The following is a 14297-nucleotide window of genomic DNA, read 5'->3' as shown; positions in this document are numbered from 1 at the left end:
CTTGAGATCAGGAGTTCGACACCAGCGAGGCCAACATGGTGAAACCCCGTCTCTACCAAAAATACAAAAATAGCCAGGCATAGTGGTGCACGCCTGTAATCCCAGCTACTTGGGAGGCTGAGGCACGAAACTTGCTTGAACCCAGGAGGCAGAGGTTGCAGTGAGCTGAGATCGTGACACTGCACTCCAGCCTGGATGACAGAACGAGACCCTGCCACACACACACACAAAAAGAAATATGTGAGATTAATTCAATATTGTAATTTATTTAACCAAATATGTACAAAGTATCATTTCAAGTGTAACCAATATAAAAATTATTCTTGAAATATTTTATGTTACTTTTTTCATACTAAGCCTTCAAATTCTGGTGTGTATTTAACACTCAGTGTATGTCTCAATTCAGACAAGCTACATTTTAAGCACTGGATAGCCACATGTGGTTAGTGGCTACTATGCTGGACAGTGAGCCTCAGATTCTCATTCTATGATTGTCATTCTAGAGATTTCAAGCATTTTAGTGGAAAGAGCCCTGAAGAGGCAGGAAACTTGAGGTCGAGACTCTGCTTTACCATTAAGCAGTCATGTTAATTTGGGCAACTACTTCATCGTCTCAGCCTCAGGGGCCTCATCTGTACCAGGAAGGAACTTGGGCCACTGGATCCCTCCAGGCTCAAGCATTCTTTGATCTATAGACATGGAACCAAGCACACTGTGAAATATCTATAATAGGCAAATTCATAGAGACAGAAAGTAGATAAGAAATTACCAAGGGCTGGGGAGAAGGTAGGGATGAGGAGATATTGCCTACTGGTTACAATAAGTAAAAATCTCTCTTTGGGACAATTAAAAAATTTTAGTAATAGATAGTAGTAATTGTGAATGTACTTAATGCCACTGAACTGTACAATTAAAAATTGTTAAAATGGCAAATTTTATATTGCATGTATTTTATCATAATAAAAATAATTTTAAAAAACACTATAGTCTCCTAGAAAAAGAAATAAAGAATTTTCCATTCAAGCCAGTTGCAAAAACTTTGTAGCTGAACTCAGTGTTTTAGAAAATGTGTGGTGCTATCTTAGGAAGTTTGAGACCAAAGGTTCTCATAATGTACTCCTGTTATGAACTGAATTGCATCCTCCCAAATTCCTATGTTGAAGCCCTAAGCCCCAGTGTGACTGTATTTAAACATAAGGCCTTTAAGGAGGCAAAGTGAAATGAAGTCATAGGCATGGGGCTCTAATCCAATGTGACTGGTGCCCTTATAGGAATAAAGAGAGACACCAGGGAGGTTTGTGCAGAAAGAGAAGGCCATGTGAGGGCACAGAGAGAAGGCAGCCATCTACAGGCCAATGAGAGAATCCTCAGGAAGACCTCACTTTGCTGGTACCTTGATTTTGGACTTCCAATCCTCAACTGTGAGAAAATAAATTTCTGTTGTTTAAGCCACCCAACCTATGGTATTTGGTTATAGCAGCCTGAGAAGACAAAGACACCCCTACAACCTACCCTCCACTCTCATCTCCAACACACACACACACAAAATTTTAATACAGAGGAGCATAAAATGAGTAAGTAGGTTTGATATGTCACTTCCTGTTAATAAGTGAGGTGTTTTTGGATCCTTTATATAAAGAATCATAGGGGCACATTCTAGTTGTAGGGATGAGAAAAGATTAAATTCTTCTTTCTCACTGTCTTGCTTACATAGTACAGAATAGATACTGGAACAGTTGGTAATAAGGAGAGTTCCTTACAATTACTTTTTATTTGGGTTTTTTTTTTTTTTTTAGTTAAAAACCCATATGCTTGCTGCTTCTGTTTCTGTTTTTCACTCTTATGATACGTAACAATATAGCACCATGCCCAAGAGGGGACTGAGACATTTCTTGATGACAATAACAGAATATATTTTGACTACTTGGCTATCCAAATTAAATAACACTGACTTCACCAAGAAAAATATTAAGTAAAATCAAGCACCAAAAGAGCTTGAAGATAAAATAAAAAGTTCCAAAAGGGAACTGATAACTTGGGTTTATAGCCCAGCTCTGCCACGTACTTGCACATACTTGCTACGTGCCCTTGAGGAAGGGACTTAACTGTTTTCAGCCCGGGTTTCTCCATCTATGATTCATAGATAATGAAATCTGGAAGATGAACTATGTCAATGGCTCAGCGCTGAGTAACTGTCAGCTCTATTTACTTAGATTCTTTTTACATCGCTGCTGTTCCTGTGAGCCCCTGGCATGTTATTAGTGCCACAGCAAACTTTGGGCCTCTGGGAACACGAGTGGTTTCTTAGGGAGAAACCACTAAATGATTCCCTGGAACCTAAGTCGGGATTAACTGCTTCTTCCTCTGAGTTCCTACCATATCTGTCGCTCTCAGAGCAACTAAATTCATTCATGGACTCATTTAGTTAATATTTTATGAGGACCCTCCTTGTGCCAGGCACAGCACTAGATAATGGGTATTGGTTTCTGTCTGCATGGAGTTTCTAACCTAGACAGGGAAAAAAATAAGGAAATAAGGTAAGTACTTTGTTGTGAGGTTTGGTTTTCTTTTGTTTTGGCAATCAGCTTTCCCAGGCTGAATGTTGTGAGGTTTTAATAGGTATTCTGGGATTTTGATAAAATGTTTAAAATCATGAAATTTTACCTTTTTTAAATGAAATAGGCAAAATTATGTGCATAGGATTGTATAGGGTCCAGGTCTGGGAGGAAGAAGATGTTTCTGTGGATACAATAGCTTCTCTCCCTTATGGGCCCCATGGAGCCCAAAAATATAGATGATGCATACTCCTTGTCAGGTTAGTTTATTTTTGTAGCTGTTTCTGAAATGTAGTACTATGAAAAATAATGTTGAGTGGGTGGGAAGAAAGAGTGAACTAATACCTACCCCCCTAAAAGCAAACTTCTTTGTCTTCAGGTTCAGGGGGTACATGTGCAGGTTTTTTCCATGGATATATTGTGTGATGCTGAGGTTTGGGATTCTATTGAACCCATCACCCAAATGGTGAACACAGTACCACTTAGGTACTTTTTCAACTCTTTCCCCTCTCTCTCCTTCCCTGCCCCTTTTTTGAGTCCCCAGTGTCTATTCCCATCTTTATGTCTGTGTATACTCAGTGTTTAGCTTTTACTTATAAGTGAGACCATACAGTATTTGATTTTCTGTTTCTGTGTTAATTTACTTCGGACAATGCCTTCCAGCTGCATCCATGTTGTTGTAAAGGACATAATTTTGTTCTTTTTTATGGCTGTGTAGTATTCCATGATGTATATGTACCACATTTTCTTTATCCAATCCGCCATTGACAGACACCTAGATTGATTCCATGTCTTTGCTCTTGTGAATAGTGCTGCAATGAACTTATGATTGCATGTGTCTTTTGGGTAGATCGATTCATTTTCCTATGAGTATATACTCAGTGATGAGATTGCTGAGTCAAATAGTAATTCTACTTTTAGTTCTTTGAAAAATCTTCAAACTCCTGAAAGCAGACTGTTCTTGAATGCATAACTCAACATCATCGAATGCCTTAACTCATTCAAATTAAGAAATAATAAATTCCCACTGTGCTGCTTTTTATACTATTTTTAATATTTTTATATTTTCTTTATATTATTTATTAAAGAAATTAAGAAAGTGAATAATGAAAAAAATGTCTTCAAACACTATAGAAGTAAACATTTACTTGTGCAATTAAAAATGAGGGGTCCAGGCCAGGCACAGTGGCTCACTCCTGTGAGCCACTTTGGGAGGCCGAGGTGGGCGGATCACTTAAGGCCAGGAGTTTGAGACCAGCCTGGCCAACATGGTGAAATCCCATCTGTACTAAAAAAAATACAAAAATTAGCCAGGCACGGTGGCATATGCCTGTAGTCCCAGCTACTTGGGAGGCTGAGGCAGGAGAATCCTTGAACCTAGGAGGCAGAGGCTGCAGCGAGCCAAGATTGTGCCACTGCACTCCAGCCTGGTCAACACAGCAAGACTCTGTCTCAAAAAAAAAGAGAGGTCCTCCCCCCATCTCAGGTCTTTGATATTCTAATGATGAATGTTTTTGTTTATTAAAATAGGATCTTTAACTGTCACTTCTTTATTATTCCAAGATAATAGATTTTAGAATTTTGAAGCTAGAAGGGATCTTAAAAAACTGATTCAACTTTCTTATTTTAAAGATAGGGAAACAGGAGAGAGGAGAGGCCAAAGTGATTTGCGGACTCTGGCCAACATTCGCAGCATTACATTTACCTAAGCATTTATCATTTAAATTATTCCCTGATTCAGACAGGCCAGCTCTGTATTTAATTTGAATTCATGGGCCTTTCCCTGTGAGCATCACCCTTTCAGTGAAGAGACATTGCAAGAAATAAAGCCAACAACCTACCACACCAGTGTTTGGAAGCAAAGTTCCTATTCAGGTCTGTTCCGATGCAATGATTGTTCGCATAGAAAGAACGGTTCTTTCTCCACATTCGATTCTACATAAACAAAATACAAACAGACAACCTGGGTAGCCACGTTCAAGGCCTGAGGAAAGACATGCATTTGAAAGTCCATGAAGCCAGAATTGCCTTTCTCTCCTTCAATCCCATACCTTGCATGGCTTCATCACATCACTGTTGTTGCAATATTCCTTTGCACGGTCCCTATTGCTATCCAGGTTTCAATCACATCCACTCAGACTATTTTAGTTGAACCAAACATAATGGTAATATTTGATCAATTTTGACTGATACAAATAAAGATTTCCTTTCATTCCACTAGGCTGCTTATTAGCCTTCTTGTTTAGTCTTGTTTCCTTTACATTAATTTTATGCACAGGGTCATTCTGAGCTCCTTCGAAGAAAAGCAAAATAACTTTGTGTCTCAACTCAACACTGAGTCATAAGTTAAAATGCTCTCTTTAGGTAGAATTCACCACTCCCCTTTCAAAGCTAGAAAAGGTGGAGATGTGAAGACACCTTTAATCTGATGACGTCTTCGATTGTGCTGATTTGACTCTGGTTTTTAAATATAAAGCAAATTCCCTATTGGGTTCTTGGGGTAAACTGGGAAAGTTTGGTCATGTAAAGAGTTGCACAGGCCGGGCGCGGTGGCTCACGCCTGTAATCCCAGCACTTTGGGAGGCCGAGGCGGGCGGATCACGAGGTCAGGAGATCGAGACCATTCTGGCTAACACGGTGAAACCCCATCTCTACTAAAAATACAAAAAAATTAGTCAGGCGTGGTGGCGGGCCCCTGTAGTCCCAGCTACTCGGGAGGCTGAGGCAAGAGAATGGCATGAACCTGGGAGGCGGAGCTTGCAGTGAGCCGAGATCTTGCCACTGCACTCCAGCCTGGGCGACAGAGCAAGACTCCGTCTCAAAAAAAAAAAAAAAAAAAGAGTTGCACATACTTCATTTAAGTTCTGAGTTTGGGATGATGTAGCACCCTTTTCTCCTACTCTCACCAACCCTCCACCAAGCCTTCCAGCCTGTTACCACTCCCAGGCCTGTGGTTCCGTGGCAACAATAGGCCCTGGGGATATCAAGTTCTCAAACTGTGGGAATTAATAATAGGGTAATGATACAAAGAACAGTTGGGAAGCTGGAAATCTAAAGGGTGACTGAATTCCACTGTGATTCAGGTTAAGGTGTAAATATACTTTATTATCAGTTTACAGATATGACCATTCATTGGACACCAAATTTGTGTTAGGCATTATGCTAGGTAATTCTCATTTACTTAGTTTGGCATTTGCCCACCTCCACCTACAAAATTTTCAGTTACAGTATTCCTCTCACCAGAGATGACTTTTTCCTCAATCTCCTGTGCCATTTCCATATCTTCTGCATAAATTACCTCCTACATGAAATAATTCATGTGTAATTCCATATGTTTCCAATCACACCAACTAATCTTATTCCTCTTAGTATTTATATGTGCTACTCAAGTAGGTTTTTCTAAATTTATATATACCTAGTTATGTTTCTATGTGCCCCTCTTTAAATTAGAAAGCAGAGTATTTCATATTGCTTGAGTAATTTTACATGAATCACAATGTTGAGTAACCAGAAAATACAGACAGAAGAGCATGTTGAACTACAAGATGGTAATGCAATTAGCAAATCCTTATAATGGGAAACTCTTTTCTTTGACAAATAAATTGCAAGGAAAAAAAGAAGGGAGAGAAAGAGCAAAAGATGGAATGTGAGTTCATGGATTAAAATAGAATTAAAAGACATATAAACCAATCATAATGTAAGAGCCTTCTTTGGATCCAGAATCAAAGAAACATACTTTTTAAAAAGTTAGGAGGCCGGGCGAGGTGGCTCATGCCTGTAATCTCAGCACCTTGGGAGGCCGAGGCAGGTGCATCACAAGGGCAGGAGTTTGAGACCAGCCTGGCCAATATGGTGAAACCCTGTCTCTACTAAAAATACAAAAAGCTTAGCCGGGCATGGTGGCAGGCACCCGTAGTCCCAGCAGCTCAGGAGGCTGAGGCAGAAAAATCTCTTGAACCCGGGAGGTGGAGGTTGCAGTGAGCCGAGATCGTGCCACTGCACTCCAGCCTGGGCGACAGAGCGAGACACCATCTCAAAAAAAAAAAGAAAAGTTATTATACAATTGAAAATACTGGCAATATTTTATGGTATTCAGAAACAGCTAGTTTTTAAGGTAAAATTATACTATAATTATTTTTTTCAGAGTTTTTTTTTTAGAAATGCATACTGAAATATTTATTGATGAAGTGATATGGTACCTAGGATTTACTTCAAAATAAAATGAGTAAGGTAGAAGTGGGTAGAGAGAATACAGATGAAACAAGACTGGTCATGAGTTAATTATTGTTGAAGCTCTGTGATGGGTAGATAGAAGTTTACTACACAATTATGTGCACTTATATATATATTTGACATTTTCCACAATAAAAGTTAAAAAAAATTAATAATAAAGCCACTGTGCCTAGATCCAGAATTCTATGAATAATTCAACCTGTATATCCTATATCCCCAAGGAGAACATGATTTGTCTTCTTTGCCTTTTCTCCTACCTTTTTCCATGAGTAGTCATAACCATCCACATTAACCACCGGCATAACATAGAAATCCACAAGCCTCAGGAGATTGGTATATTGCCCTATTATCCCATAGAATTGAGTTATCTGCAAATTAAACCAAGTATATTTAATTAGATGTTTTAAGTTCTTCTAAACTTAGTGTGTTTCTTTTTCTTTTTTTTAATTTGTCATTTGGCATGTTTAGATTTGCAGATTTAACTTTCAGAAAGAGTGCTAATTCCTCAAAAGAACTGAACTTAGGGTGCTACGAAGTGGTGATAAATGCCTTACACGTGGTCCAGTCTTCCTAGTTAATGAAGGCAGACAGTCGAACCATAAACTTTCTAAATTTTCCTTAAAAAATAAAATTAATTCTTTATTAAAGCCATAGAGCCCACTAAGAAGATTTAAGGAAACAAAAACCTAGATTTATTTTAGCTCCTTTTTCTGTAATTCATGTTCATCAGAGCTTAAACTACCTACCATGTTTTATCCCCAGATGTGATTACATGATATTGGCTACATTGTCCTTAGAACTTGTGAAGCTCAAGTTTTGCTAGAATTGAGTGTGTTTCCCAAGGCTTTGATCATCTAGCTGTAGAATTAGGGTAGCTTTTCCTAGGTACTGGCTATGAATTCCTAACAGACATCATCTCAAACTTGTTCCTCTCTACTTTAGAGTCATCCAGCTTAGTGGCACATACTGCAATGTGATCCAATGGCATCCAAATTTGGTGACTGAGAAGTTTACCCCAAAATGACAAAATGTACAGGCAGGAGAACTATAAAGACAAATTTTAGCTGGTCAAATCATTTCATCTAGGACAAAGCTTTTGGTTCAAAATCTTAATTTGTGGCAACATTGCTATATTTTAATTTAATTCACATTTAATTACATTAAATATTTAATTTAGTTTATAATTGTTTGTTGCCTTAAAGTATACTCATGACATTGTTAAGAAATGTCTTTTTCATTATTGACAAAATAAAAACAAGCCTTTTATAAACTTTACTATTTTCCCTTTAAATGTTTAAAATATTATATTCATATTTCCCTAGAACAATCACAAGAGTCATATTAAAAATCTTTGCCATGAATAAATACTTATGAAATCGGAGAGAAAGAAAAGAAAAAAGTTATTTTAAAATCTACTGTAGGTCAGAAATAAAAGGTTAATGAAAAGGAAGCAAAATTTGTAGAATGAAGGAAGCCATGTTTTGTTTTTTTGTTTGTTTGTTTTTTATTATACTTTAAGTTCTGGGATACATGTGCAGAACATGCAGGTTTGTTACATAGTTATACACGTGCCATGGTGGTTTGCTGCACCCATCAACCCGTCATCTACATTAGGTATTTCTCCTAATGCTCTCCCTCCCCTAGCCCCCCACCCCCGACAGGCCCCGGTGTGTGATGTTCCCCTCCCTGTGTCCATGTGTTCTCATTGTTCAGCTCCCACTTATGAGTGAGAACATGTGGTGTTTGGTTTTCTGCTCTTGTGTTAGTTTGCTGGGAATGATGGTTTCCAGGGAAGCCATGTTTTAAATAGTCGAGCAACCAGTTAAATACATTTTTATGCTACGAATTTATAAATTTATGTTAGCATCACTTTTCAGTAATAATGTAGCTTTCATTATTAGAAAAATATTAGGAGAGCCTGTTCCTTTTAAAATAATAAAGCAAATAATAAAGCATTTCTCATTTTCATTTCTACAACATGGGCCAAACTTTTAATAGATGCAGCATATGAATTTCTTTTTCTGCTTCACTTTTTAAATTTCCTTCCTACCTTTACCTCTGGTTGGACGGGAATCTTTCTACAAAAAGTTATGCTCTGAGAGATGACCGATGTTAGGCCCAGAACAATGTTACCTATTTCTTTATCTAATAGGTAGGACTCCAGACAGAAGGAGTGAGTGAGGGCTGAGATACAGTCTGTGCTGTGTGCCAAACCACACCTTCAAGTGTGGCTATAGCTACAATCCCGAAGGAAGGGGTGCCCATTTTTTCTTTAACAGCTTATTGAGATATAATTTACATTCCAGAAATTCACCATTTTAAAGTGTGAAATTCAGCGGTTTTTGGTGTATTCATAGAGTTTTGCAACCATCACTAATATCTGATTTTTGGAACATTTCATCATAAAAAATCCCCATGCCTATGCCCATTATAACTCACTCCCCTTTCCCTCCTGCCATTTCCCCAAGCCTCTGACAATCACTAATGAACTTTCTGTCTCTGTGGATTTGCCCATTCTGGACATTTCATATAAATGGAATAATATATGTGGCATTTTGTATCTGGTTTCTTTTACTTAGCATAGTATTTTCAAGATTCATCTATGTTGTAGCATGAATCAGTACTTCATTCCTTTTGATTGCTGATTGATGTTTCATTGCATGAATATGCTGCATTTTGTTTTTCTGCTCATAAGTTGATGGAAATTTGAGTTGTTTCCACTTTTTGACTATTATGAATAATATTGCTATAATCATTTGTCAACATATGTGTTCACTTGTCTTGGGTATACACCTAGGAGTAGAACTGCTGGGTCATATGGTAACTCTATACTTAATCTTTTGAGGAACTTCCACATTGTTTTTCAAAGTGGCTGAAGAAATTTTGCCTGACGACAAATAAATATTTGTTGAAGGTATGATTTACCAACATGGCAAGTAACACAATTGAAATCCTGTCCTACTAGAGATGGTCTGCAATATACAATGATTTCACTTATGATTTTTTGACTTTACAATAGCGCAAAAGCAATGCATATTCAGTAGAAACCATACCCATGCCACCATTCCATTTTTCAGTTTTAGTGCAGTATTTAATAAGTGATATGGATATTCAGCAATTTATTATAAATTAGGCTCTGTGTTAGAAGATTTTGCCCTACTGTAGGCTAACGTAAGTGTTCTAAGCACATTTAAGGAAGTTTAGGCTATGATATTCAGTATTCGGTAGATTAGGTATATTAAATGCATTTTTTACTTAGAATATTTTCAGTTGTGATTGTTTATTGGGTATATTGAGACATAACCCCACCATAAATTGAGAAGCCTCTGTATAAAAGAAAAAGAAGATGAGAATAGAGGGGAATGGAGAAGAGTGTAAGACTGAGTGAGTGATGAGAGGGTGGGATTGATTCCCATCAGCTGGCCTGTGGTCAATGATTACTCAGCTCTTCCTCTCACTTTGCCTGGGGTGCACTCAAGCTTTGCCTTTAATGTGGCCCTAAACAACAACAACAACAACAATTCCTGCCTAGGAATTAACCAATGACCATTTGAGAGATAATAAATTAGTACATAACGACATATAGGTCAGTTAATGGGGTTGCTAAAAAAAAATATAAGACACATGAAGGGAAAATTTTAAAACAAAATGTTATTTTCATTACCATTACAAATATATCAGAGAGCTATCCGTCTCAGTTTTTACTCCAATCTCTATATATGTATGTATAGTTTGAACTGTAGCCAATGACAATAAAGTATTTATCCCAACAGTAGGTACTGTTTAGATACTCTCTGCAACCCAAAATTGTATGTCAGCCTAAACCTGCAACATTAATTTAAATTTCAAATTCCACAAGGGGATATTGAGCACCAATTATGTTGACCAAACAATATACCAGGTTATGGGGAACAAAAAAATTACTTTAGACCTGGTCTCTGCCTTCAGAAAGCTAATGGAAGTGATAAGTTGGAAAGGGAAAAGCAGCAGTTCAATGCTATTAATATAAGTATGATAATAAACAATGGCAAGATGTACAAGGTGGCTTAGAAAAAGGATGGTTAATTCTGTGGAGTGTTTGGGGTTGGAACTCCAGAAGAGCAGGTCAAGGGAGCAAGAAATTGAGGATTCGGATGAATTTGTGATGGGACCAATTAGTGAAGAAAGTGTTCCTGGAAAGGGACTGATAAATTAAAATGATGTAGATCTGTGTAGGAACTAGAAATATGCTAAGGTTGAAAAAAAAAGCAGTCATAGTAGGGGTGAGAAATGAGAGAAGATAGGAAATTAAGAAGTTACATTGCTAGATGGCTTCTTCTAACATTCCTTGTTGCTGTCCATGGCCACATTCTGGGTCTAAGGATCAGCAAAACATTACTTCTGAGATCCAGAGGATGGCTACAGGAGAAATCTGCTAAAGAGGAGTTGAGATGAGGTTTAGTAGAACAGAGAACAAGGAACTGTGAAGATACGTTGTTAGGTGACTCTCACACATGGACTTTGAATTCACTCAGAATGATGGCAAGAGTTGGAGGGGAATAAAGAATCATGAACCGGGTACCAGGAAATTATCTGAAGGTCAGTGCGCGATAGCAATAAAATAAGAGTGCAACCAGTTTGTGTAAGTTTCTGAGAAGAGAAGGATCATTGGTAGTATCAGGAGAAGAGAATGCTGATCCACTCCACCAGGCCTCTCAGCACATGGTGATGTGAAAGAAGGAGCAGCCCCTCTACTTGAAGGAGCCACCAGGGAGCAGTGTCCTTAGGTCATGTGTCAGCTGTGGTGAGGAGGGGCAGAGATAATTCTGTGAAGGCCCTGAGGTTGTAGAGCTCTAACTTTGTGTGCAATTAGATGAGAGTTTTCTAGGGCAGAGGTTTGGCAGGAGGTTAGCAGTGAGAAAAGCTATTTGGCAGAAAAAGTACTTGGCAAGTTGTGATGGTTAACATATATTCACTGGGTCCTATGATGTGCCAGCCCTGTGCCGGATTTTGGCTTGGTGATGCAGTCATGCACAAATTGGTCTCAGCTCTGCCTTTGCAGAAAGAGAAGGATCTAAATTTGCCTCCCGAGAGTACATGAATGAGAAGCTTAGAAAGAAATGACTGGCTTCAAGCTTCTCAAAGTGTAGTGTAGTGGATTTCCACTGAGACTAGATTATAAGATTTTTGAAATCCTTACTGAGTTGTAGAAAAGAGTGAGAGACTTAAAATCTAAGATTTTAATTTGCCTTTGGGTGGTTTAGTTTTTGAATATAAAACCTACCTTCACAATTGTTGAAAGGTAAATATTTTATTTTACTTTCCCTCCTCCAGTGCTTTGAAGCACTAAGAGAGTCAGATGATCTGAATTAGTTTTAGGCAGGCAAGAATGGAGTTTAAATGTCGATTTAAAAAGACCTTATTGATTATGTTTCTTTGGGCTACACAAATCAGGTTCACATTGTTGGAGCAAAATACTCAGCTATAAGATCCTTGGGCTATATTTTGTTCATCCTTGTATTTCCAGGATCTGAAACATCATAGGCAATTTATAAATATTTGTGGATTAAATAATTTAATCTTACAAAGATTCAGCAAGCAGTTTGGGTAGAGGGTAGGATGTCTAATAGGAGGGCAGAGGTGTCAGGGTGAGAAGGGCAGTCATTAGGGACAACCTCACCGATATAAATTAGAGTCAATATGAATGGAGGTTTCTTCTTGGCCCTTCTCATGTTCAGTGATAGAATGGAAAATAAATGTTCTTACTCTCCTACTTTGGACCTTTCTCTATTAACTGCTGCTCCCTTCACTACCTAAAATAACCAAACTACTCAACTTGGGGAAGGTTCCAGATCATGATGTGACTGGGATATGTTAGGGGTCTGATCAGTTGGAATCATCCTCATTTGGCCAAGGTAGTACCAATGGTGTTTGGGAATTTCCAGTAGACTCAGGGAGGTTGCAGCTCCCATCCATGGAGAATGGAGGATAGAAGATTCACAGTGAATGAAGGCAAATAGGGATGTTGCATTTGTCAAGGTCAAGCAAAGACAGAAACAGTTTTATCTTGATGTACTTAATAAGTGCCAATATCTTAATTTCCTAACTCATTTATTCTGTTACTATGTATCTGTGAATGCAAAGACTGCAAAAATCATTATCAGAAAGACACATATTTTGAGTTATTTTTCCAGTGGCTATGATTCTTTGTAGAAATCAGTGTAGAGAACATATATGCCCATTTTATAGGATTTGAAGCATAATTTTTACTGTTTTCATTCATCAGGGAGGTTAATAGTCATTATATCTTTTACTTTTCCAACATACAGTTTGTCTTATATATGGCTTTTTTGATGCAAAACCCTTCTTCAGGAACAAAATTCCCTATTATGACATATGAGAAAACATATTCTGTTTCACCTCTGTAATGTTGTGCTTTATGTTCAATTTCCAAGGGCAAAGGTGGCAAAAGATGTCTGGATAATTAAAACCAAAAGAGAAATAAATTAATTGGGCCCCAACTTAGATAATTCCTTCAGTCCTTTCCTCTACTTAGTAAACATATTATAATCAATGTACTATTTCTTAATCATTTTCCACTGTTTAGCTCCAGGCAGAAATGTAGAAAAGACCAAAAATATTTTGGGTGATTTAAATGCTTGAAGTCATGTTCTTCAACTTACTAATGCATAAAAGTCACCTGGGAAGCTTGTGAAAATTGTAGATTCCCAAGCTTCATGATGTGACCTAGGAAAATGCATTTTAATAAATAGCCCAGTTGAGTCTGACACAGGTGATCTTGGGCACCATTTTGAGAAATAGGGTTAAGAGAATGTGAATACTTACATGGCCTATGAACCACAAGCAGAAAGCAGGAGAGATCCATTCTCTGGCATGGATTCCACAGTCAATCCATATGGCATTTTTGGCTGTTTGTTCTTTTCCAGAAACCTGCTCAAAGAAACCCCAAAAGTAGCAAAAACAGTAACAATAAGCTTCAGGATAATAACTTTCATTTATATAGTGCTTATATTTAATAGTTTCAGCAAATCTCTGAGATATGCATTGTTCTGCATTTCTTTGAAAATTCTCAAGGGAAATTTAAACACTGGTGATACTAAGTGACATTAGTTAAGGTAGTAAAGCTGGTGTGAATTGAAACTGAAGTTTGAAGCCAGGACTCTTTGATTTAAAACTGTTTTTATCCTCCCACAATTATGCAGTCATGTCAGAGCTGCATGTGGAAGTTTCAAAGAAGAGACCAGAGAACTAATGATTTGGGCTGTATCTTCCTGCTTCATTTAGAGGTAAATGGGTGTGAGTTGGATGGCAATCTTCCCCAGGAGGTGTGGAGACACACCCGGAGCAGAAACTCCCTCAAGATTTTCCTGAGTGCATATTTTTTTTATGTGGATTATTTCTTTATTTCACACAAAAAGAAGCACACATCTAACCTCTCACGAACTTACCAGCAAATCCAGGGAGAGAGGTTTTTTCCCAGTATGGTGGGCTAACACAAGCTGCTAACTC

General features: G+C 37.9%; 1 protein-coding gene and 1 long non-coding RNA gene across 5 annotated transcripts in view; one reads left to right on the top strand and one right to left on the bottom strand.

Moving 5' to 3' along the window:
- CPB2 (carboxypeptidase B2) overlaps window positions 1-14297 on the bottom strand; it is a 53801-nt gene that overhangs the window by 7222 nt on the left and 32282 nt on the right. The window contains exons 6-8 of one of the 2 annotated variants that reach the window (XM_063595952.1): window positions 13614-13718; window positions 7046-7156; window positions 4397-4490 (exon numbers count right to left, since the gene is read on the bottom strand). In XM_063595952.1, the coding sequence (XP_063452022.1) occupies window positions 4397-4490; window positions 7046-7156; window positions 13614-13718 (310 nt within the window). The remainder of the gene's footprint in view (window positions 1-4396; window positions 4491-7045; window positions 7157-13613; window positions 13719-14297) is intronic. The other variant, XM_055096731.2, reaches the window with a different exon arrangement.
- Window positions 1-14297, top strand: part of LOC129393618 (uncharacterized) — a 48704-nt gene that overhangs the window by 7372 nt on the left and 27035 nt on the right. The window lies entirely within an intron of this gene.

This window comes from Pan paniscus, chromosome 14, assembly GCF_029289425.2.
Source record: "Pan paniscus chromosome 14, NHGRI_mPanPan1-v2.0_pri, whole genome shotgun sequence".
Classification (NCBI taxonomy): domain Eukaryota; kingdom Metazoa; phylum Chordata; class Mammalia; order Primates; family Hominidae; genus Pan; species Pan paniscus.
Note: the sequence above shows the minus strand (reverse complement) of the source record. Positions and strands in the feature narration are given on the sequence as shown.